Source organism: Rhinolophus sinicus, chromosome 17, assembly GCF_057876585.1.
Source record: "Rhinolophus sinicus isolate RSI-liver-muscle chromosome 17, RSI-T2T, whole genome shotgun sequence".
Taxonomy (NCBI): Eukaryota; Metazoa; Chordata; class Mammalia; order Chiroptera; family Rhinolophidae; genus Rhinolophus; species Rhinolophus sinicus.
In genome coordinates, this window is record NC_142517.1 from 101,779,928 (window position 1) to 101,804,526 (window position 24,599).

The following is a 24,599-nucleotide window of genomic DNA, read 5'->3' on the forward strand; positions in this document are numbered from 1 at the left end:
CGTCCTTCCACCCCTCCACGGGGGTCCAGCTCTCCGGCTGCTCCTCCTGGTCTTCCTCAGACTCACGCACAAACTGCTCCACTGCACTTCTCAGAGAGCTTTGGCTGGCACCATAGCCTGCTCGCTGCGCCATGTGTCGTGCAGGGCGGCCTGCGGGGTCTCTGGTCCCGCTCCCCACATAGGAACGCAGGACATGGTGAAGCCAAAAAGGAACACCCATGGAGCCATAGATAGGAGAGTCATACCACTATATTCTCGCTGGTGGCTGGGTTGGAGAAACAGGAAACAGGAGCCACACAATTCTCAACCCTCACTGCGCCGCTTGCAGGCTCAGCCACCATCTTCTTGCTAGCCCCCTTTGCTGCTAGCGTAGCCACAGCAGTTATATCAGTGGCCAATGGCTCACTGGTTACAGCTGACGGCCAACTAGCCACAGCTGATGGCCATGCAATCACAATTGATGGCCATTTACTACCTGAGCCAGCACCTGTGTATGTGAGGCCGCGAGCCTGGAAACTACTTTCTGGGGCTCTGCCCCCACAATACCAATAAAAATTAATATTTATTTTACCTGGTGAAAGTAGTTTCTAGGAAATTGGAATAAGTCCTAATATTTATATATTTTTGGTTGAGAAACATTCCAATGCAACTTGGTGACTAACCGGTTCAGGTTTCCCAGGACTGTCTTGATTTTAGCACCGAAAGTCTTACATCCTAGGAAACCCCTTGCTTCTGAACAAGTCAAAATAGTTGGTTGCCCTTATGTTTTATACAGGTAGTGAGACAGGTTAGTTAGCATGTTGTTAGGCAGACAGTGATACAGGAGAGTTAGCATGTCCCTAGGTAGACAGGGAGGTCCCTGGTGGAATAAAGAAAAGACAGTCATATCCTAAAACTCTAGGTTTTGAAATCACTCCTTCGCTCCAGGACATAGTGTAACAAGGCCTTGAGGTTAATCATAAAATTCCTTTTGGCCTAACAAACGGAGCAGTTCTGATAGATAAGAGTTAGGTTACTTTGCTAATTCCTTTAGGATGGGCAAGCAGAACAAACCTGGTAGACAAATTTCATTAGAAGGCGCCAATTCCCTTCTTCAAACAGCTCTCCTTTCCCAAGCAGGCAAGGGAAGGTATAAAAATAAGAGCTTTTGCCTCAGTCAGGGGGCACCCCCATTCAGGACCCCCTTCCGCTCAGGAGCTGCAACTAATAAACTATCCTCTTTTTAAAACTTTTTGCCTCTCACTGGTCCATGTTTCCATTCTTCAGTTTCACCAGACACGATCCTGGCCCGCACGCAGAAACAGCCAGCAGGTCCAACGTCACCTACATCAACAGGGAGATCCCTGGTAAAATAAACAAAAGACAGCCATATCCTAAAACTCCAAGTTCTGAAGTAACTCATTCACTCTAGGACAAAATGTAACATCGCTTTGAGGTTAATAAATTGCTATCTTGTAAAATTCCTTTTGCCGGACAAATGGAACAGATCTGATAGATAAGAATGGGTTATTTTGCTAATCCCTCAGGATGGGCAAACAGAACAAATGTGGTAGATGAATTCCATTAAAAGTCCCCAGCTCCCCTTCCCCAAATAGGCAAGGGAAGGTCTAAAGGTAAGACCTTTTGCCTCAGTCAGGGGCATCCCATTCAGGAACCCCCTCCTGCTGGGGAGCTGCATTTCTTTGCTTTTTAATAAACGATCCTCTTTTGCAACTCCTCACCCCTCCTCGGTCTGTGCTTCCATTCTTTGGTTTCACAAGACATGATCTCAGCACTCACTCACTCACAGGAAAAATCTCCTACATCTGTAGTTCTTTTTAAACCATCACAATTGTCTTGTGACATAAGTACCATTATCTGAATCCTACAGATGGGCCATGGCTGGTAAGTGGTGAAGCCTCTATGCAAACCTGCCTTTGAGTGACTTCAGAATCCTCGTGTGCTCTATTGTATCTGTTGTATATTCCAATGTTATTCCCATATTCTTATTTAGCCTTTCAGATTGTGTATCAGAAGCATATTTGGCTTAGAATAAAATAAAGGAGTAAAAGATCTTTTACCTCCATAAGGTTGTTTCAATAAAAACTCAGTAGGTAAATAGGAGTGTACTGGACACACCAGAATCATGAGGTTGCCCTGGTCCGAGGTCTGAGGAAAGGCATCTCATCTCCAAGACGTGCTTTCTCATCTCAAAGACTTGCTTTTTTCTTTCTTTTTTTTCAATTTATTGGGGTGACAATTGTTAGTAAAAGTACATAGATTTCAGGTGTACAATTCTGTATTACATCATCTATAAATCCCATTGTGTGTTCACCACCCAGAGTCAGTTCTCCTTCCGTCACCATATATTTGATCCCCCTTACCCTCATATCCCACCCCCCACCCCCCTTACCCTCTGGTAACCACTAAACTATTGAAAGACTTGCTTTTTGTAGACCAAATGAATGTACAGTTGGGTTAAGATGAGGCAGAATATTTAAATAATTATAGGAGAGAGTGGGAGTGTGGGGAAGGGACAAAGAAAATCCAATTTTATTATATTTTTCTTCCTGACCCTTTTCTTTCTAGTCTTCTGCCCAAAGTACCATTTTTCTCCCTTTGTAAAAACTTAATTGGAGCAGTACAGTTGAGCTCTGTCAAGTGGCAACATCAAGGGATGCCTGAACACAAGTCCTCAGATTATTCCATTACCCTGTCTGAGCTTTCTATGTGACAGCTGGGAACCACGTCAGCTGGTCAGCTGGAATGTTCCCCTTAGTATGCATGCAATAAACGCTATTGAGTCCAAAAATATTTCTGCACGTGCTCCTCACAGAATTTGTTCAGTTTTACTACTAAGAAAGCTACTGCTTATTGTCAAAGGAATTTTTGCGATGGATTCCAGACCAGAGTTTCCTCAGTAGCCATAGTGAACTTGGGCCATAGCAGAGGTCATATTTTTTATGTTCTAAAAATGGATTTGAATATGACATTTAACATAAAAACTTAAAACATTAAAAAATTCAATGTATTGATAAATAAATACAAATAATAAGAAATAAATTAATGCTGGTTATCTTACAATTTGTAGAATCAACATTTCAAAGCAGAGACCCTTATGATATTTATTTATGTATATTTAAAAATGTGTAATGGATTTGTAACATGTGAATCTGTATTCAAACACTTGGTTTTCTTGTTTACAAAAGTTTTTTTATAGAAGATGGGAGTTGAAATGTAAATACCCCTCTATTTTATCTATTTGATTTGTCTACAATTTTAATTAAAGATAAAACTCGTGAGTAAATTACTTTTGCAAGTAAACTGCACAGTTCAATAAAGATCACTAAAATAATTGAAAAGTAGAAGGAAACTTTAGAATTATTTTATATCAGTGGTTCTCAAAGTGTGATTCCTGGACCAGCAGCCTCAGCATTACCTGAGAACTTGTTAAACATGGAAATACTGTGCTCCATCCCAAACCTACTGTTTCAGGAACTCTAGGGGAGGGGCCCAGCAATCTGCACTTCCATAAGCTTCCCAGGTGATTCCAATCTGTGTTCAAGCTTGAGAATCCCTGGTCTAGATCATCCAGAAGAGTGTTCCATGGGATGTTAGCATGGTTTGAATTAGAACCTAAACTGATGATTCACAAATTAGATAACCTCTTTCTCTGCCTTCTAGAGAAGTAGTAATGACCATAGGGCAGTGTGGTGTAATGAAAATGATTTGAAGTTTGAAATGTGAGACCTAGTTTCTATTTGTAACTTTATATATGCAAGTCATTAAAATACTTTGAGCCATTGTTACTTTCTAATACATAAACTGGGGATAATAAATAGCCCCCTCTCCCCCAGCTCAGTTTCATAGAGTTGTGATCAAATGCAGACATGCACATGAGGGCAATTTTTAAGTTACCCAGTGTTATGCAAATGTTACTTTTGATGTGATTATTACTGCCAGTATGAATACAATTCTCAAAACTTCCCCTTCTCACCTTCCCTCTACTCCCCATTAACATTTAATTACCTCTTGAAATTTGAGTTTTGCAAAACAGATTTTTAACAACAACAACAACAAAAAATTTGGAGAATTTAAAATAAGAAAAGAAACCAGAGTTCTTGTAATTTATTTTGCAAGAAATGAGAGATGTGGATTTTTGCTTTGTTTCGTTGTCTTTTAAGCCTCTACTCCACAGTGTAAAATGAGTCAATAGCACACTTCAGTGATACCATGGCAGCAATAATGCATTTGGAATGTCAAGTGTCAAATTTCCCTCACATATTTCAAAGACTGTTTTACATTTTTCTGGTTTAACCTTTCTTGACACCAGTGAACTTAAGGCTTGTAATTGAAGGATAAGTGAGCAAAAAAGCAGTTCAAGTGATAATATATCCAATTCAATTCCTGTTTTTTGGACGGAGACCTTTTATGCTAAGTTCATGTGAGAGTACATTTTTATGACAAAATTATAACCCTCACGTAGATGTTACTCAGGCAGGCTGAGATCTGTTCTGGTATAATGGATTTTGTGACAATGAAATGCAAGAGAGTCTCTCAAAAGCTTTGCCTAAGGAATTTCTGACAGTAGCCTATATGCTACTGAGATTTTCAAGATGCTATTATGATTCATTTCTACTCATTATAGAAAAATGGCTTTGTATTTTAATCATGAAATACAATTGTGTTGAAAAGGAGTAAGAAGTGTAAAGGCATAATCTTTGAAATACTGCCATGTGTTCATATTAGCTGCACTATTTAGTAAATGTTGTTGCTTTTAATGTGGTTTTATGTAATAAAACCTTCTAATTTAGAAGGTTGCATATATTTGTTATTCCTGATTTGAGTTCTACTCATAATTTTCTGCATGTCAATTGCTGAATGAAAAAAGGCATCCTCTGTAACAAGAGGTAATCTGAACTTCATATAATTCTCTATAAATTCTTTTCTAAGTGGTAGAATAGTGCTTCTCCCATTTCAATGGGTTAATTTTTTTGAGGGGACCGTGTGTAAAGTTGCCTCAAAATATTATAACATGTGTGTAGGGACGGAGTCCCAGAGAGTAGTTTCCAGGCTCTCAACCTCACGTGGAAAGGTGACGGCTCAGGTGTGATCAGATGGCCATCGGCTGTGACCAGTTAGCCATTTGCCACTAATATAACTGCCATGGCTATGCTAGCAAGTGCGGATTGCAGCTAGCAAGAGGGGTGGCTAGTGGGTTGGCAGACAGGTGGACGGCGGATTGCGCATCGTGTGGCTCCTGCCTCCTGTGTCTCCAACCCAGCCGCCAGCGAGAATATAGTGGTATTAACCCCCCATTCATGGCTCCTTCGGTGTTCCTTTTTGGCCTCAACATATCCTGTGTTCTTATGTGGGGAGCGGGACCAGAGACCCCACATTGCAATGTGCAGTTACAAATATCCCAGCATCTATAAGAGCCACATATATTTTTTACCCCCCAGCTTTATTGAGACGTAATTGACATAAACATAGTGTAATTTAAGGTGTACAACCTGATGATTGGATACATGTATATGTTGTGAAATGATTTTCACAATATGGTTACTTAATACCTTCATCACTTCACATAATTACGTGTGTGTGTGTGTGTGTGTGTGTGTGTGTGTGTGTGTGTGTGTGTTGAGAACATTTAAGATTTACTCTCAGCAACTTTCAAGTATATATTACCCAATGTCCATTTGGAATGACCAAAATAATTTAAACACTTTTTTTGAGAACTAGTCACTAGGGGAGAAACTGAGAACAGAGAGAACTTGTGTATTCTCAGTGATTTGTTATTAAGTTTCTCTAGGAATTACTTGTTTATTTTTTTATCTAAAGAAAATCAGGCATAGATGTTTGCCTTAAATGAGAAACAGACTCTATTCAATATACCTAATGTTTACTTAGGGAGTGAGCGTTTACGTAGTTTATAGAAAGTATCCAATGTGTAGGATATGGGGAGGGTACTTCTAATAAGGTATTTTAAAATCAGTTTGGAGTCATAATGCCCATTCGAAACTCAAATTTATTTGCATTAGTAAAAATAATCATTAAGATGTTTTATTTTCTCATATGATGGAGAGGTATGTCTCAGCCAAAAGACCATTGCCAGAAAAAATTTCAAATATAAAACAGTGTCCCTTGTGTGAGTTTGGTAGTAAGAAAACTAGAAGAGGAATGATGATTTAGAAGAATATTGTAAGAGACAGCATAACTTGTAACTTGAGCACAAAGTCCTTTTACTGATAAATGAGAAATGACAAGGGAAGAATCACAGCACTGAGTACTAAAACTTCCCAATAAGTGAAATTAAGTTTTAGTTTTTAATTTTAATATAGATATTTTTCTTCATGTATTTATTTTCACAATTCATTTGAAGACAAAGAAGCAAAATACCTTGAGATAACATGCCAAAGCTCTTCAGTTAAGATAAGGAATGGTCTTGTTAGGATTTTTTACTTTTACCCACTCAAACGAGTTTTCTCTAATTGAGAAAAGAAATATTAAATTACATAATAGTTAAATAAAATGCTACGTAAAACTATTGTGTCTTTTATAAACTGAATAATGGATGAACACAGGACAATATTCAACAATTTGGATTATCCTCACACCTCCTCCATCTATACACCCAATGGAATTAGAAATATGTATGTAAATTCAAAGGTTAGAATTTTTTTCAGTCCTTTCTCAGTTGAGTAAGTAGGTGTGAAGGAGTGTATAATTCCCATGTGGCATGTTCAATGGGACAAATTTGCATTCCCATGTTCTGAGCTAGTTTTGGATGCTAAATATTTAGGTATAGATATTCTATTTTTTATAAGGGACAATTTAATCTCATAACTAATTTTCATCTTTTACTTTCTTGACTCTGTCATTTTCCCCTCCTCCACTTATAAAGCAAATTTTTTTAGTTTATCGTGGTTTTCCCCACACAGTGTTGCATGGGAAACTTTTACCTACCTCATAACTATCAGAAACACTATTACCTTATAGATTTGATGCCAGTCTTTCTTTTATGGGCCCCTAAAGGATTCATGAGGAATGTCCCATATTATTTGTTGACTTGGTTTCTCAGGATCCTCAGAAATTTTATCCAGAGTGTTTTGAAAAGTAAGTTTTTAGGAAGTTAAGAAACTTTCTACTTGTCCTTCAAATTCTGGTCAGGCATCTGTGTTCTGGATTTCTAGAATGTAGATACCATTATTGTCACATGATGAAGTATTGGAGAATTAAGGTTGGGGAAAAGGTATTTTATGACAGTCTCTTAAACAATAGGATTACAGACAGTATAAAGGTATTGAGTTACTCTGATTGACCTTGGTCAGTCCAACTTTCTCTTTCCAACTTGCACCATAATGTTTCCAGGTTTCCTTTCTATCCAGGGCAGAGCTCACAGCTGACCCGAATCTCTTGGCTGTGTCTGTAACTGCCAAGAGATGTTTGGCAGGTAGTTCCCTCTGATTATGGCAGGTTAAATTAAACTCTTTTGAATTTAATGTACACTGTGTTGATGGGAGCTGGTTGTTTAAAACACTGAGATTCATTTTTATATGAACCCCTTTACTTCCTGCTAGGATATCCTTTTGCTATTGTGAAGATAGAAACAATATCTACTTGTATTTAAAAATATACATATGCAGGCAAAATATGTTTTTGAAAATTGAAGATATCGTTGCTTATTAACAGAGTTCATGAGGAACGTTAATTCTTAATTATAAATGTTAATAGAGGAATGTAGTGAATACAGTTTGTAAAACACAGAAGATGCATTTTGGAATACATTTTATTTTATTATATTAGCACATGAAATGATGAAGCCACATGGTGAAAATCTGATTCTGGAGAAACTGAGGGTTCTCATCTCTTTCCTGGGACCCGCTGTATATCACCTTTCAAAATATTCAGAATACTACTTTGTGCTGGGTTCAAACTTTACTTGGAGCAAAGAAAAGTAGTTAAAAGCTTTTGTTTAAAGCTATTTGTTAAGTTGCTACTGAGAGTAAGTAAAAGCAAAAAGAAATAACATAGGATTGAAACGAGTAGGAGTCAGGTGATGTGGAAGCTTTGTTTAGGATAATTGAAGATCGACTTTCTGGCGAAAGGCACACAGAAGGATTAGCTGCTTATTCCTTTCCAAGGCCACTTCTTTAGGAAGTATGCTTGAGGATATACTTGGCGATAAATTTGACAGCTAACATGGTCTCTTTGCAGGTTGGCTTTATCTGAGATTGTGGAAGGAGAAAACCAAATTTGCCTTTATCTCGGAGCTCAAAGGCAAACGTATGTTTGATGCCTAGGTTGTAAGCCCAGTCTAAAGAAGAACCTGATGTCGGGTCTGTAAAACATAAGCAGTAAATATTTAATTAGAAACAAACACTAATGTTTTTCTTGAAAGGGAAATTTACTGGTATAAAATTAGCAATAAAAATAATTATGTGTACAGTTAATTGCAGTAATGAATGGGAGTAGTGGTCTGCATAGGATAGAGTAAAATATAATCATGGGTTTGGAACCCACCCGCATTTAAAATATATGCTGCGTTTTCCATTACATTTTGCTTAGGTCAGTACTCTAAATTGAGTTTGTTTCTTGGCACACACTGTCACAGATGGAGGTGGTCTGAGCAAGTGCTAGTAGCTGAGGAAATCAACTGAGGAGGGGTCACTGGTCATTGAAAACCCAATGAAAACTATACATAGGAACTATGCAAAATGACACTCTTTCTAATAGTTCAGATTTATTTCTATTTACGTTGCTAAGGTAAACGCTCTTAGAGTTAAAAGACCAAGAAAGCGTGAGTCAGTTATCTCAAGAATGTATTTAATCCCCTAATTCAACATTTCCATGTTAATTTTTATGGAATTTTACTAAGAATGTTATTATTTGGTAAAAAGATTGAAAATGTAAGCACATCTATAGGTTATATCCATAGAAAGTTTATATAAGTGCATATAAATGCATTTATGTATATTTTGCTTTACGTAATACAAAAACTATTTTTTTTGTACATAAAATCACTTATGTTTGAGGACAAGTATTGAGTTTAACTGACACTAACATTTTAGGTTTGAAAGATAAGAATTCAAAGCTGTGATGAAGAAAGAGAAATATTTTGGTAGAAAGATATAAGGTTGGCTCTTAAATTATTCAACAAATAGTTTTTAAACCTTTTATACATGCAGTGCGCTTTACTTGGCTCTGTGGAGAGTGGGTGCAGGGTGCAAAGAAGGAGAAGATGCTGCTGGTGTCTTTGGGAACTTACTTTTAGGGGAGAGAAGTCAAAGCTGCGAACCCATAGAGACAGGATAGAATACGCGTATGTAAGTACTGTAGGAAAGGTACAACACCTTATGGAGCTTTTCGGGACAAAAGGGATTATGCCTGTGGGGAGGCTGGCATTTCATGCTCAGTGCCTGCTCACATACCACCTTCATGATGGAGGTGGTGTTTGAGGAGAGACTTGAAGAAGGGCTAATACTTTTCCAGATGGAGATGGGAGAAAGGCATTCTGGCCAGTGAACTATCTACAAGGAAGGAAAAGTATGGAGGTGTTTTTAGGGACTAGTGAGATCCAGTAGGACTGGAATAAATGGGGCAGTGAGAGTTTGTAGGTAAAACTCAGAAAACATCAGGGCAGTGTGTTTTTGTTTTGTTTTATTTTGTGTGTTTTTTTTTTTTTTTTCCAGGAGGCACTAATAAGCCATTTCAGTGCTGCACTTAGGGTGATTAATCTGGATTGAAAGGAGTAGGGACAAGGTAGGAGGTATTGTGAAATAAAAGCCTGAACTAGCGGTAGACTCACCACACTGGGAATAGAATTGGGGGCTCTAGGTAAGAGACACTGAAATGGAAAAGTCACAGAATTTAATAAAAATGATTGAGATTTCAATCAGTGTGGCTGAAAAAAAAATCCACATTATTAACAGAAACTCAGAGAGGGTGGTGATGGGGAAAACAAAGGGTAAAGGAAGAAAGCACAAGGATATGTTTAGCATCAATCAGGCATTCAGAAAGGAGCTTGGGAAAACGAATTTTGAAATTAGTGGCAGAAGCATCCTAGGTGAAATTGATTTACACAGGATCATTATGTCTTCTTGGTGGATTGATCCTGTTTTTATTATTAATATCCCTCTTTGTTTCTAGAACAGGACTTTGCTCTGAAATTTACTTCACCTGATATTTTAATATGGCCACTGCTTCTTTGATGAATGTTTGCATGGTAAATCTTTTTCTAGCCTTATGATTTCAACCTACCTATGTTTTATTTGAATTGGGTTTCTTATAGTGTATTTCTGAATCATGTATGGTTTTAATCTACTTGCCAATGTCTGTCTTTTAATTAATATATTTAGGTAAATTATTGTTATGACTTAAATCTGCCATCTTATTATTTGATTTTTATTTGTTCCCTCTGTTTCTCATTACACTGAAATAGGAATTCATTTTATATTTTATGTATTTAATTTTTGTTTATTTTTCTTTTATTTATTGCCTTTTGCTTGGTTAAATGAACATTTTAAGGATTCCAGTTTGATATATTTATAATAATGTTTTTTAGTATATGACTTTATATAGTTTCTTAGTGCTTTCTCCAGGTATTACAATATACGTAGATAACTTATCACAATCTATTAATATCAATATTTTACCATGTCAAGTGAGATATAGAAAACTTGCATTTAGGTTCTTTTTCCCTTCCAACTTTTTAAATACATCTGTCTTGAGTACTTTTGTACATATACTGAGCATCACATTAGATAGAGTTACACTTTTTTAAAATAAATGTCTTGTTGGGGAACAGTGTGTTTCTTCAGGGTCCATTAGCTCCAAGTCATTGTCCTTCAATCTAGTTGTGGAGGGCGCAGCTCAGCTCCAAGTCCAGTCTCTGTTTTCAATCTTTAGTTGCAAGGGGCGCAGCCCACCATCCCATGAGAGAATTGAACCGGCAACCTTGTTTTGAGAGCTCACTCTCTAACCAGCTGAGCCATCCTGCCGCCCCTCCGGCAGCTTAGTGGCAGCTCATTGTCTTCAATCTAGTTGTGGAGGGTGCAGCTCACTGGCCCATGTAGGAATCGAACCGGCAGCCCTGTTGTTCAGAGCTCATGCTCTAACCAACTGAGCCATCAAGCAGCCCTTGGAGTTACAATTTTTGATTTAACTATCAAGAGGAGAAAGATAGTCTATTTACTTCATTCATTCATTCCCTAATCTATTGTTCTTTTTTTCTACAGTTTCAAGCCTTCTTCTGTTATCATCTTTGTTATTTGGAGAGCTTCCTTTTAGCCATTTTAAAAGGGTAGGTCTGCAGTTGACAAAATCTCTTAGTTTTCCTTCCTGTGAGAATGTCTTTATTTCCTCTGCATTTCTGAAGGATATTTTTACTGAATATAGTATTTTGGGTTGACAGTTCTTTTAGCACTTGAAAAATGTCACTTGTTTTTGGCTTTCCATAGTTTCAAATAAGAAGTCTGTTGTCATTTGAATTGTTTTCCTTCTCTGAATTGTCTCTCTCAGGTTGCCTTCAAGAGTTTTTTCTATGTCTTTAGGTTTTAGAATTTTAATTATAATGTGACTTGATGTGAGTTCCTTTGAGTTTATTCTGTTTGGGGTTCACTCAGCTTCTTGAGTGTATTTGTTTGTGTCTTTAGGAAATCTAGGAAATTTCAGTCCTTATTTCTTCAGTTTTTTTTTTTTTCCAGCCCCACTCTCTTCCTCCTCTCCTTCTGGGACTTGGAGGGCATGAATGTTGGAGCTGTTGCTATTATGCTACAGGTCCCTGAGGCTTTGCTCATCTTTTTTTCCAGTTTGTTTTGTCTCTTCAGTGTGAGTGAATTCTATTGCTCTGTCTTCAAATTCACTGAGTCTTCCCTCCTTCATATTCATTCTACTATTGAGCCATTCCAGTAAAACTTTTTTTTTGTATGTTTAAGTTATTGTATTTTTCAGTTCTATAATTTCCATTTGTTTCCTTTTTATATCTTGCATTTCTTTGGTGAGATTTTCTATATTTTTGTTTGTTTCAAGCCTATGTGTAATTGTTTGTTGAAGCATTTTTATGATGGGGACTTTGAAATTCTTATTAGATAATTGCAACATTTAACTCATCATCTCAGCGTTGGCATTTGTTGCTTGTCTTTCCTCATTCAGGCTGTGATTTCCTCACTTTTGGTATAGCAAGTTATTTTTTATTGTATCCTGGGCATTTTAGCTATTCTGTTAAATCTTGAATCTTAATTGAAATTTATTTTAGCAGCAGTCACCCTGTTTAGGTTTAGCATGCAGACCCTGCTCTTCTATTGTGACTTATAGTTCCAATGACAATATGGTTTTCAGAGCCTTTGCATTTCTGTCTTAGTTTGGTTGGTTCACCTAGTGTGGTGGGGCTCCCACTGATTCCTACGGGTAACTACTGCATGGGGAAAGGTGATTTCCTAGATGGGCTACCTGGTGCCGTAGGTGGCAAATGCAGGCTCAGCCTGTGAGGACAGAGAGCACTTGTGTGATGAGGAAAGTAGTAGAAGAAGAAGAGGGGCCTGAGGAGAGAACCTGGAGAGGTATCTGCATTTTTACCTATTTTTTGGAAAATGTCTACTTTTACAAGCAGTCAGCCGAGAGAGAGTGGAAAAGAAGAAGGAGGAGGCAAACCAGGATTGTTCAGTGTCAAGGAAGCCAAAGGAATGGCGAGAAGGAGGGATGTCAACAGGGTCCAAAGTTGCAGGGAGTTTGTGAACATGGAAGGTGAGATAACTATACTGGCTTTAGTGATCAAGAAGCCTGCCATTTTTAGCTAGAGTTGTTTTTTCAGTTCATTAGGGAAAAAAGCCCAAAAGTGTTAAGAGTTTGGTCACAATGGGAGGCTGGCAAATAGGAATTGTGTCATGCATGGTGATTTAGAGTGTGTTAGACATTTTAATAAAGTTGGCTAGTTTCTAGCTGTACCAGCTCTCCACTTGCAGGTAAATAAACTGTTGTGATTTCAAAGACTTAAAGAGCATGGCTATTTCATTTTGATAAATTTACTTTATGTGAAATTTCTCATTAAGATTAATAGTGGTGATTGAGAATATATATAATTTGTGATTTTTTTTATAATTGTGTGATGTTATTGAGTGTAATATATTTTCTTTCATGATACTCCCTTTTTATCTTCAAAATCTTAAATTTATAAACCAAAACTATATTAAGGCATAAAATAAATGCAACACTGAAAGCTTTTTACTTGTAAGAATACATTATTATAGAACTTAATTTGTTGAACTTAGCCTTTTATCACCTGCATGTGTACCCACTAAAATATGTATATATATTTATAAAATGTTATAATATTTATAACAATCAGTTGCTAAATACCAGGTGACCTTATAAGCGCTTTATGTGCATTACTATTTTCATTAATTCCTATCACAAGTTTATGATTTAAGTCCCAACTGCTGTTTTACAGAAGAGGAAACCTAGACACAGAGAGATTAAATAATTTGTTCAAAGACACACAACGAGTAAGTGGTTGAGTCAGGAACCAAACCCAGGCAGCTTGTCTTCAGAATCTGTGCTATTAACCATTGTACTGTACCATCTACTGTATGTTAATCTATAGTTCTCCCAATAGAGAGTCTTCGGTGAGGTCTACGAGATAATGTTTTTGTTGTTGACAATATTTTCTTAATATATCAACATTAAAAAATTTCCTACTCCTGTCAAGGCACATTAGGTGCAAGGAACTTACTATAATACAATCAAAACAAGTCAAAATAAAACTGAACTGAACTAGGAATCTGGCTTCAGCCCAAAGGAATTCACGTAGAGTGATGCTGGTGAATGAATGTGTGCTTGTTTAAAAAAAGTATTATTGACATGCATTAAACATAATAACCTGCACTTTTATATCGACACTAAGTGAAAATCCTATTTCAAGCAAGAGCTGAAACTAGAGATACATGGTCATAAAGTGAAATATTTTCTCTGCACTTCTATTGTTCCTTAATATAATCTCAGCTTGAATATCTCTTAGTATATAGATATTGGGTGTTGTGAGCTACAAATTCGAGGTCTTGATTTTCTCCTTTTCAAAATGTAGAGTGGAAAACAGTATGGGGTTGAGAAATAGGAGCAGATCTAGCAATTTTGGTACATGGGGAAGGCAGTAAGAAAAGCACTTTGAACTTAACTTCTTAATTCATGATGTGACTCACAGATAGATGATATTAATGGTATAAGTGACCTGGTTCCTACTAATTCAGTGAACTATTCTTGCTAACCAGGTACTATGTTCAGTTATTTCTAAGATGGTAAAGGATTGAATAGGCTATCAATAGGCAAATGTAAGCATTTCACAATCTTTTAACATCAATATTTGTGCCATTTAAATATTGCTGCTTTGTGGCAAAGTGCTTGGCATACCATTTGATTGTGGTCTGGAATGATGCATTTGGTTCTTATTCTGTCCCTAAGTGATGAAATCTTTGCGTATCTCAATTCTAAACTCACAAACCAGGGAGTTAGCTAAAATCTGTGGTTCTCAACCCTAGTTTCATCACTTTGCGCACTAAAAAATATTGCAAGTGCCTGGACCCCACCATAGACTAATGAAATCAGAATCTGTGTGAGGGAGACCTGATCGTCTGTGTATTTTAAAAACTTGGATGACTCTAATGGGGTATCAGGCTTGAGAACCATGAATTAGATCATCTTCTGTTTTTCGTCCTGGTTTAAAATTTTATGGTTTTAACTTATTTGTTCTATTTACTTCTTAGATTCAAATTGGAAACATTTATTTTTTTCTGGAGGTCAGAGATCTCGCCACAATTCGGGTTTTTAAAATGCTCCCTCAGATCTTTTCTTCCACCTCTGTCACCTCAAACAGAAAAATACTGGCTAGTGCTGGATGCTTTCCTCAAATCTTGGGACTTGTTAAGGAACTAGTCGGATACAGGGATGACTAAATTTTAATCGTGGGGTGTCCTTATTTGCTGTTCTCACCAAGTCATCCACTTTGCTACCCCTTACTTCTTATGAATGTTTAACATTCAATCAGATGCTTTATGAAAGCAATCACTCCTAAAATTTTTGAACATCTATCAAGTTGCTGCAGCCCTATATGGAAGAGGCCATTCTTTCTAAATCTGAATTCCTTTAAAAAAGTCATAATATAATATAATATAATATAATATAATATAATATAGTATAATATAAAAGTATAAAATACTGCTACACAGTTGTACAGCTTAGTAACTGCTCTTCACTGTATCCTCTCATTTCCGAAGTGACTTGATGGCATGAGCTATGGTACCTTTGGCTATCTGCTCCTCCCAGTTAGAATGTGAGTCCTTGAGAGCAGTTATTGTGTCTTAAATCTTCTCACCTGCCTCTCAAAACTCCAAAATGCTGGGATATTAGGTAGGCCCTCCATAAACTTCTTGCTCATTAAATGATTGTGATGCGATGCCATGTGTACGCTAGTACACTCATAATTTTCATATATGTATGCAAATATAGATTGTATATGTAGACATGGAAAGTGTCAGAGTAACAATTCTTTGATTCTCTAGTTGCCATTTGCAAAAGTTATTCCTTTTTACAATACTTTGTTCTTTATTTTATTTTTTGACATTCAATATTGTATTAGTTTCAGGTGTACCACATAGTGGTTAGACATTTATATAATTTATGCAGTGATCCCCCAATTAATTAGTCTAGTACCTACCTGGCACTTTACATAGTTATTATAATGTTGACTATATTCTCTACGCTATTCTTTACATCCCTATGACTGTTTTGTAACTACCAGTTTTAGAACCCTTTATTCTTTAGTGCCAAGAATATCTGTGTGTTTTTCCTGTTTATGATGTAAGAGTTGCTCTTACATTATATCTGGTGGCTTATCTGGCCCTGCTATTTTTCAGTATCCACTAAGTAGGCTGTCATTTTAAACTGGTCTTCTAGTCTGTTCTCTTGTTCTTTACTTTGCTTACTTTTTTGTTCACTCACGTAGCTAGGTATATTATCTGTTTTGAAATCTTGTTATCATCTGCGTGTATGTATAATGAACTCCTGGCATAGCTGTGTTGCAGCAAGATCTGTTTGGATGCTGGAGGTTGGCTATGTCATTGTACTTTCTCTTCGGCTCTTTGGCAATGACTGGTTGATAGGTGATTGATGATGAATGTTCTCTAGGAATGGGACTTATCTTTTTTTTTTAGTCATCTTTTCAGTTCCACCAAAGCAGCCTCCAATAAGTAGGCTCTAGGAGTTGTTTGTGATGACTCCAGCATTTTCAAATTTCATGGCAATTATCGAGGGAGTAGACTTTTAGATCCAAGTTTATACTTTTAGCTGAGGTTAGGGAAGTGGTTTATAAGGTGTGGCAGGGTAGAGTTATTATAAGGAATCCATAGATTCACATGCGCATATTTATTTTCTCAATCCACAAATTCTAAAAGCATAATAGAAATTAGTGTGTGAGTATGCGTGTGCGGGTGTGTTTGGTGGTGGGGGCTTGTCCATGAAATGCAGTCTTCAAATATCCAAAAATATTGGATGTCATGGCTTTAGAGAGTAATGCAGGCTAAGTCAAGTCTAGTCTTGTGGTATCAATCCACGATCACTCATTTTGGATAAGTCAGAACACCATTTTCAGTGAGCAAGTTTATGGAAATTCTGCTGTTGTCCCATGCCCTGTACAGTGATAGATAATATGTGGTCTGAGAGGATAACTGAAGTATTATCCTAGCTTTTGAGGAGTTAAATTTTGTTAGAAAGTTAAGGTTCTGTAAGTAGTTTCATTGGGAATTTTCTGTAAAGTTTGGGGCTAAGAACTGAAGCTTGGAAATGGTTTGGAAAAAAGGCAATTTTTGCTAAAGTATTTGCAAACTAACATCAGTGGGATTTAGTTGCCAAAGCAGAAATGATCTTACTTCCCAACGTCTGAATTAATGGTTTTTGGTGAAAACCAAATGAATTTATTTTCATTCCTTAAAAGTAGAAAAGCCTGATTATTTTAGCTACAAACCCTAAGTGGGAGAGCAGGGTGCACAGCGGTCCAGATCATGGGCTTTGGTTTTTGTTAGAACCTGGGATTGAATCCCAGGTGAGCTTGTTATGAGTACTAGCCATGTCATAGGGTGTTCTGAGGATTAATTGAGACTGAAAATCAAGGGCTAAGCACAGTGCCTCACTTGTAAGAAATTGAAGTCAATAATTCAAGAATGTACAAAGACAAAGGAAGTCTAAAAATAGTGAGAGTAAAAAGTGGTGTTGAGACACTAAAATCAACAAAATTAGAACCCTCTGACCTTTCTTAGTCCACCATATAGATTTCAGTTGAACACAGTAGGAAGGGGCTAGTGAGGGAACAGGAAAGTGGTTTTATATGATCAAAGTGGCTGAAACTGTTGGCCTTCCCCTTCTCCCGCCAGGAGCTAGGGGAAAGTCCGTGCTTTCATGGGGGACAGAACCAAGGAAGAAAAAGTCCAATTAAAGTTGATTGGTTTAAAAAATTGTCAGCTCTGCCTCAACTAATTCTTATTAATTCCTGTGAGGATAAAATGCTATTGTTGGTGGTGGGGAACAGGATGGTGGATGAATCAAACTAAATTTATCTTGATTTAATAACTTCTGTTGACCTTGTAACCTTGTAAAAAGGTCAGTGTAATTTGTTTCTAGAAAAATCTACCCCCCCCCCCCCAAGGGCAGAATCTATTCCCTAGGTTCACATATAATTCAAAGTTGCCTGAAGTTTAAATTAGCAATTCAAGATGTTCTAATCCTAATTTACAAATTCTATAATTTTTGTTAATATTTATAAAAAAGAATTAGGGAAAACGACACAGTAAATAATAGGAAAAACTTACAGATTGTTGATGCTATTGGGCCATAGATGTAGCGGGTTTCATACCGAGTTGATAAAGCATCAGTGCTGATTTTTGCAATTTTGGCCTGGAGAGAAAAGGAGGTTAGCAATAATAGGATACTATGTAAATACCATGAATTTACTAGGGATTTTAAAAAGTCAATTATACTGGTTATTTGGCATTAGAAAATCAAAATAAAATAAGTGGTTAAATGAGAAATTTATTTTCAGTAAGATAGATTGTCCTTGTGAAGAACAGTTGTCCACAGTAATGTCTTACCTCATTTTGTGTTTCTATACTTTTTCTGTTTCTCCTTCTTCCCTCCCTCCTTCTCCTTTTTTCCTCCTCCTCTCCCTTTCATCCTTCCTTTTATAAAACATATCTTTCTTCTTCCTCTGAGATTTTTTTCTGGCTTCAGATTTTTGTCTCTTCCAAGCCAGTTCCTCCCTTGTTCGTCCTTCCTTTGTCTTTATAGGTTCTACAGCTCGCTAGACTTCCTTCACATTTGGTTTTAGCATGCCAAGGGAAGGAGGTGGTTGACTCCTCTTTAAAATAGTGCTACTAGAGTTTTTCTTCCAGAGTGGCATTTCATGACATTTAACACACATTAGTGTTTTGTGCTTGAGTAATTTATTGGAATGAACTTTATGGAATATAGTCACTAACATATTTGTACTCTAAGTAACAATTTTTTTTCAGTCTATATGTATAATGTATATAACCAAGAAATAAGTTTTTTCTCAATTTAGTTGATGTGTCAGAACTCTTATTGTAGTACTCAAAGTGGTTTGTTGTGTATATTTGTATTTTTAAATCCATAATACCATTTTCCGAAGGGTAGACTGAAATTGCATTGCTGTATCTTTGCGTAAGTTACTCAAACTCATGGGTTCAGATTCACAACTAGATTGGTTACATAAATGACTCTATGGGCCATATATTGCTTGTAAATTTTCTTTGTTGTATATGCACAGATGGTTTTAATGATTGGTCCAAATCTTTGCTCCAACTCAAAATTAAATGCTGTTGTGCAGAAACAATTGACTAATGTCAGAATGACAATTGTGATCTCTTAAATTATTATGATTATTTTTTAAAATTTTATGAGGCAGTATTTGAACCATGACTTTTACTGAATGTGTTATATTTGCCAACCATCATGGGATGTGGGACACTGAATTTCATCTATCTGCTTTATTTCTTTTCTTCTATATCAATTTAAAATATTTACCCTTTTTTATGGGTATTCATTTATCCACACTGCTAATTCTTGTGATTCATTGAAACTCATATGTAGATTTTTTTTTTTTTTTAAAGCTAACATAAAATAGTTTTCTTAGAAAGGAAAAGGATGCTTAGTGGATCACAGTTCTGGAAAGACTGTGTTCTCAGTGAGAGGAAGATTCACTAACATTCTCTGGTTAGTAAAAGAATTAATATCATTCCCAAATTGATCAGGAGGGTAAAAATAGAGTGGGTCTCCTTCAATCTAGTATTTTGGGGACAGGAATACGTAGCAGATGTATTTGCTGTTCTATTAGGCTTTTGCAATGTGTGGTTTTACAGTATGAAGCATTGTAAACATTTAAGTACACGACTATCTGTGTAGTAATGGAATCTACTCTGGCTGGTTCTTCCTGCTGGCTTTATCTTAGAATCACATTGAAAGATTGTATTATCTCTATACTTTTTTCACATGAAAAATTAATCTAAGGATTATGATTGTAACTCCAAGGTAAGCTTCCTTAGTTCTGTTCTTTGGTATTAAAGTATGGAATTCTTTTAACGTAAACCAAATTACAAACGAAGAACAGACTAAAAGTCAATGGTGGTGTCAATGCGTGAACCACATGCTTTTTTCTACATACCAGTTCCTTGTGATTCGGTGGCAGTTCTGCTGTATACCCGTAGGGAAGCAGCAGCACCTGGGAGTAGGAGTGGATGGTGATGTAGGCCATGATTGAGTTCAGGTGGTTTCGGATGAAGTCAGTGACGGCTTTGGTCTCTTTCTCAGACTCTGGTGCGGGGCCCCGATATGTCTCTGTACATGGGTTCTCGGTGTTAGGAGAAGCTGCGAGGACATGGATGAGATCACAGTCTGCTCCCCATCAGTACGGCCCCCCTTCTGATGTGGGCTCACAAAATTTTTTCCACATTTTAGTCTCCCAGGCTTACAGGGCTGCGTCAATGCCTCTGGTGCCGCAGTCACGCAGACTCACTTTGTACACACGATTCAGTGTAATGGACAGTCCCCTGGAATATTCTTAGCCTTGTTTACTTTTCCTCCTTTTGCAGGGTCACAAGAATAATACATCAGAAGCGCCCAGCGTCTGGGGCCATCTAGATCCCAATTCAGCTCCAGCGCTAACTTGCCGGGGTCTAGTGTAAATTACCTTCTTTGAGCCCAGGTTTCTTCAGCCTGTTGCAGCAGGCAGCTAACTCTCACTTAGGGAGAGCTGCTATTGTCACATTCATTTCGGTAGACTAGAATTATAAAGCTGAAGTGATATTTTCAACAAAGTTCGGTAAAGTACAAATTTATGAATCAGGGTACTGGTCATTTCTCCTTGAATATATGTAATGAAAAATTTCTGTTTGTGTAGCAACTACAGTGTATCTGATGTAGCAGGCCTCTGCTTATTCATTGCATTTCCATTAAACCTTTCACTCTCTTTGCCTCAGATATTCATTTTCACTAAACATCTGAATACCTACTTGTGTGTTGGTTTTAACAACTGGTATTTCTCAACTTTTATCAGACCAGGAAAAGGAGGGACCTGAGACCTCTCTTTAGATTATCTGAATTTTTGTGCATCTGGATGGTGCTTGATTTTTGGCAAGCTATATATATTAAGTAAGAGATGGTTTGATAAACAACCCTACTATCCACTTCCCCCCATCCAACAAAACATTCATAATACTTCTATGGTAGTGATGATTATCTTTCACTTTTAGATTAGAAAACTACCTCACTCAGGGAAAACACATCTTTACTGAAATAAGTAGGTGGTTTAACTAAATTTGGTGTCTAAACACTCTTTATAGTTATTTTCCTTGAGACCAAGTCAACTCACAGTTCCAGGAGACATTAAAGTTCCTGTTGAGGTCAGTGCCAAAGCATTTGGAGTTTTGGTTCTTGGAACGATTTTTCCTCCACATGCGGTTCTGCAGGATTGAATGATGGAAGTGTTTACAACAGGTCAGGTTGCGTTTTTCAGTTTGATTATTTCAGATCCTCTCTGCAAGTATCTACAGCTTTATTTGAAATCTATCTAGTTAAGCTGAAGCCCTTTATTATAAAGAAAAATACATTTTCTTATAACTTGTAATATTTTTAGAAACATTGCTTTTTATATTAATATTCTGAGGACTTGATCAAATCATTCATTTCGTTTTAAAAACTGTTGATTAGTTCTCAGTATTAGAAAGTGATCAACAATGTTCTGAAATTACCTATAATTTAAATTATAACTTCATTACATCTTTCACCATTTATAGATTCAGATATAATAAAGGTCACATTGTAACTGTTGGAGCATAATTTTCAGAAAAGAACTTGATGTGATGGTATCTGTTTGATAGTTCATTGTTAATCTTGTTTAGCAATAGCAGGGCAATAAAAGGATCCTGTTAAAAGACAGATGTACATCTGTGGTACTCTTCTACTTATTTTTTGATACAATGATTCCTCCTCAAATTCTGTCTCAATTTAGATCCAAGTGGATGGATTACAGTGACTTTGGCTTTGAAGTCAATGTGTTCATAATACCTTTAAGTGACTTGTCTTCTTAGCTAGAATATGCCTTTGCCATATCATGCAACATACATTTCCTTTATCATTACTGCTTTGTTTCATTTTTCCATATTACCAGTTTCAGCAGCAAAAATTTCATGCTATTTCAAGGACACCTATGCAACTAGGAAATGGTGCTTGCCTTAGTCTGAAATTGAGATTTTTAAAAATACGTTTTTCTGAATTGGAATTAACTAGTTTCCCAAATCTTAAATTTAATGCATAACAATTGGTGTGCATTAAAGCCAGTAAATAATATGTTATTTAAACAAATTACAGAAGAGTACCTGTGTCCATGACCAAATATACCCATCAACGTTGAACACAGGAAGAACATAAAAATTCATTTGGTCCAGGAGCTTGGTCATGATTTTGTTTTTTCCATAAGTTTTGGTTGCCTGTAGGGATAGGAGAAAATTGAGCTATTGGTGTAAAGTTTAGCAACTGTGTGGAAAGCTGTGGTTATAATAGTAATAAATACCATTTCTTAAGTCATTTGCCCAAGGTCACATGATTTCAAACACATTTCCCCTACACTGCACAAAGATAAATGACCCATATAGATGACAGAAAAACATGACACTTATTCAGACCAGTGAAATTAATTGAACTGAACATTCTTTAAAGGATCATTTAATATTGAGACTTGTAGCATTCCAAATGTAACAGGCAAGATAATTCCATAGGAAGAATAGAGTCCACATGAAAAATTAACAGTGCAACATGTTTTAAATGTATTCTTCCCCTCACATCCTTTAAGTAAATATGGATTGATCTGTAAGCATCAGAATATGTAAATATTGGAGAGGATTCATAAATTAAAGGATTAAAGAAAAATGCTGTACTAATAAAAAACTCAAGTGTTTAGAAATTGACCGATCAACTGTTTTCCTCCCAGCTGACTGAAAATTCTCTAATTATCTGGACTTCCTATGGCTACCAAAAATTTCTCCTTTCTTGGAAAATCTCTTGCAGGTACATCTACATCTGAACCAAGAGATGTCTTGTAGTCCTGTGACATGTGTTCCTTTATGGGTTGAGTATGGGGAGCTCTGGGCCCTCAGCTAGAAGAGGTAAAACAATCACAGGGATAAATCAGTTCTACTACGTAGCAAATTCATTCCTAGTGAAATGCTCCATGCTCAGAAAGCCATTGTCATGCACATTCCATCAGTGTGTTGTGTGCAAAAACTGTGGAAAGAGAAAGTTAAAAGATATCAGGAGTCAGAATACAATAGATAGGGCCGGCCAGGTGGCTCAGGTGGTTAGAGCACCAGGCTGCCGGTTCGATTCCCACATGGGCCAGTGGGCTCTCAACCACAAGGTTGCCAGTTCAATCCCTCGACTCCCGCAAGGGATGGTGGGCTGTGCCCCCTGCAACTAGCAACAGCAACTGGACCTGGAGCTGAGCTGGACCTCGAGCTGAGCTGCGCCCTCCACAACTAAGACTGAAAGAACAACAACTTGAAGCTGAACAGAACCCTCCACAACTAAGATTGAAAGGACAACAACTTGAAGCTGAACGGCGCCCTCCACAACTAAGATTGAAGGGACAACAACTTGACTTGGAAAAAAGGCCTGGAAGCACACACTGTTCCCCAATAAAACCCTGTTCCCCTTCCCCAATAAAATCTTAAAAAAAAAAGAAAAAAAAAGAATACAATAGATAATGGAGTGAGAGGAGAAACAAACATAAACTTTAAAAAAAGTGAGTTATTTTTACCTCGGAAAGGAAATTTAAGTATGAAAATTCCAAGGGCATGTGTGGCCAGTAAGATACCTAAGCAGGAACTAAAGGTCTGTGTGTGGAGCTTACTGAAGAAAGGCCACATTTGTAGGTTGTAACATTAAGATAGTTTCAGATTTTCCATACTTAACTCTAGGAAAAACTCTCGTATTGTAACCAAAAAAAAAATTCTTTTAGTTTTAAAAACTGTCAGCTGTATTTTAAGAAGTTGGAAGGAAGGTGTCAATTTTATAAAAACTGAGTGCTGAGTGAAATCTAGAGCGTTTATTTATTTCCTGACAGCTCCAAACGTGGCCTCTTCTAGTTAAGTGGAACTGCTCTCCTTGGGCGAGAGGTGCTGCCACTCAGTGAAGTGCGAGAGACCTGACAATCAAAGCAGAATTGGATGAGTGTTCCAACTCACTTACTTGATAGACAAACCACTGGCAGAATGCTGGGGAGATCCATTCTCGTGCATGAATGCCACAGTCCATAAAAATAGCCTTTCTTCTTTCATCCTTTTTCCCAATCTATTTAAAAATGAAGTTGAGAAATTATTTGCATGAATTCCCACATTGATCCCTTTTTGTCCAATAACTCATTCATATTCTCAAAGGACCATGGCTTATATTCTTAAATGTCTATTCATAATTCATAATCGATTACACAGTATATTTTTCAAAAGTTTTCCCTAGTGTCAGAGTTGCTGTTAGGGTTTTTTTTTTTTTTTTTTTTTTTTAATCACAATCTATTGTTTTTCTTATTTCACTGCTAACATTCTTTGGTCTGAGAAATAGATTATAAAGTTGCTTCTGTTTCTGCCATTTTCTTTTGTTTTTCTGTTTCCATATACCGGAGATATAGCTGCGTTTGCAGTGGGGAAGAGGAAATGTGGCTGGATATGGGAAGGGCTGTCATTTCGAAGAGAAGTTAGATTTCTTTGGGGTGGTTGGAGAGAATGAATGAATGGGAATTCAGGGTAAGGAAGGTCTTCCCATTTATGAAGGGGATGCTTCAGAGAGCAGTGAATTTGGATGTACAGAAATCCAGCAGCAGCTGAATGACAATTGTCAGCATGGTTAGAGAAGGGAATCTCCCATCAACATGGGGTTGAAATGCCTCACTAACTGGGATCCTATGATTTTAAAATTCTTAAATTTCCCTTTTCTTCATGACAGTATAGTCATCAGCTTCACTGAATTTTAACGGATGGAAAACTGTTTTATACACGAGAGACATCATAAACTCT

The 24,599-nt window shown here is 37.0% G+C and overlaps 1 protein-coding gene across 1 annotated transcript in view; it reads right to left on the reverse strand.

The window, feature by feature from the left end:
- Positions 1 to 7,750: 7,750 nt before the first annotated feature.
- CPA3 (carboxypeptidase A3) overlaps positions 7,751 to 24,599 on the reverse strand; it is a 29,093-nt gene continuing 12,244 nt past the window's right edge. Inside the window, exons 6-11 of the mRNA XM_019748849.3 lie at positions 23,779 to 23,880; positions 21,912 to 22,022; positions 20,906 to 20,996; positions 19,700 to 19,902; positions 17,832 to 17,916; positions 7,751 to 8,320 (exon numbers count right to left, since the gene is read on the reverse strand). Of these exons, the coding sequence (XP_019604408.3) occupies positions 8,133 to 8,320; positions 17,832 to 17,916; positions 19,700 to 19,902; positions 20,906 to 20,996; positions 21,912 to 22,022; positions 23,779 to 23,880 (780 nt within the window). The 3' untranslated portion in view covers positions 7,751 to 8,132. The remainder of the gene's footprint in view (positions 8,321 to 17,831; positions 17,917 to 19,699; positions 19,903 to 20,905; positions 20,997 to 21,911; positions 22,023 to 23,778; positions 23,881 to 24,599) is intronic.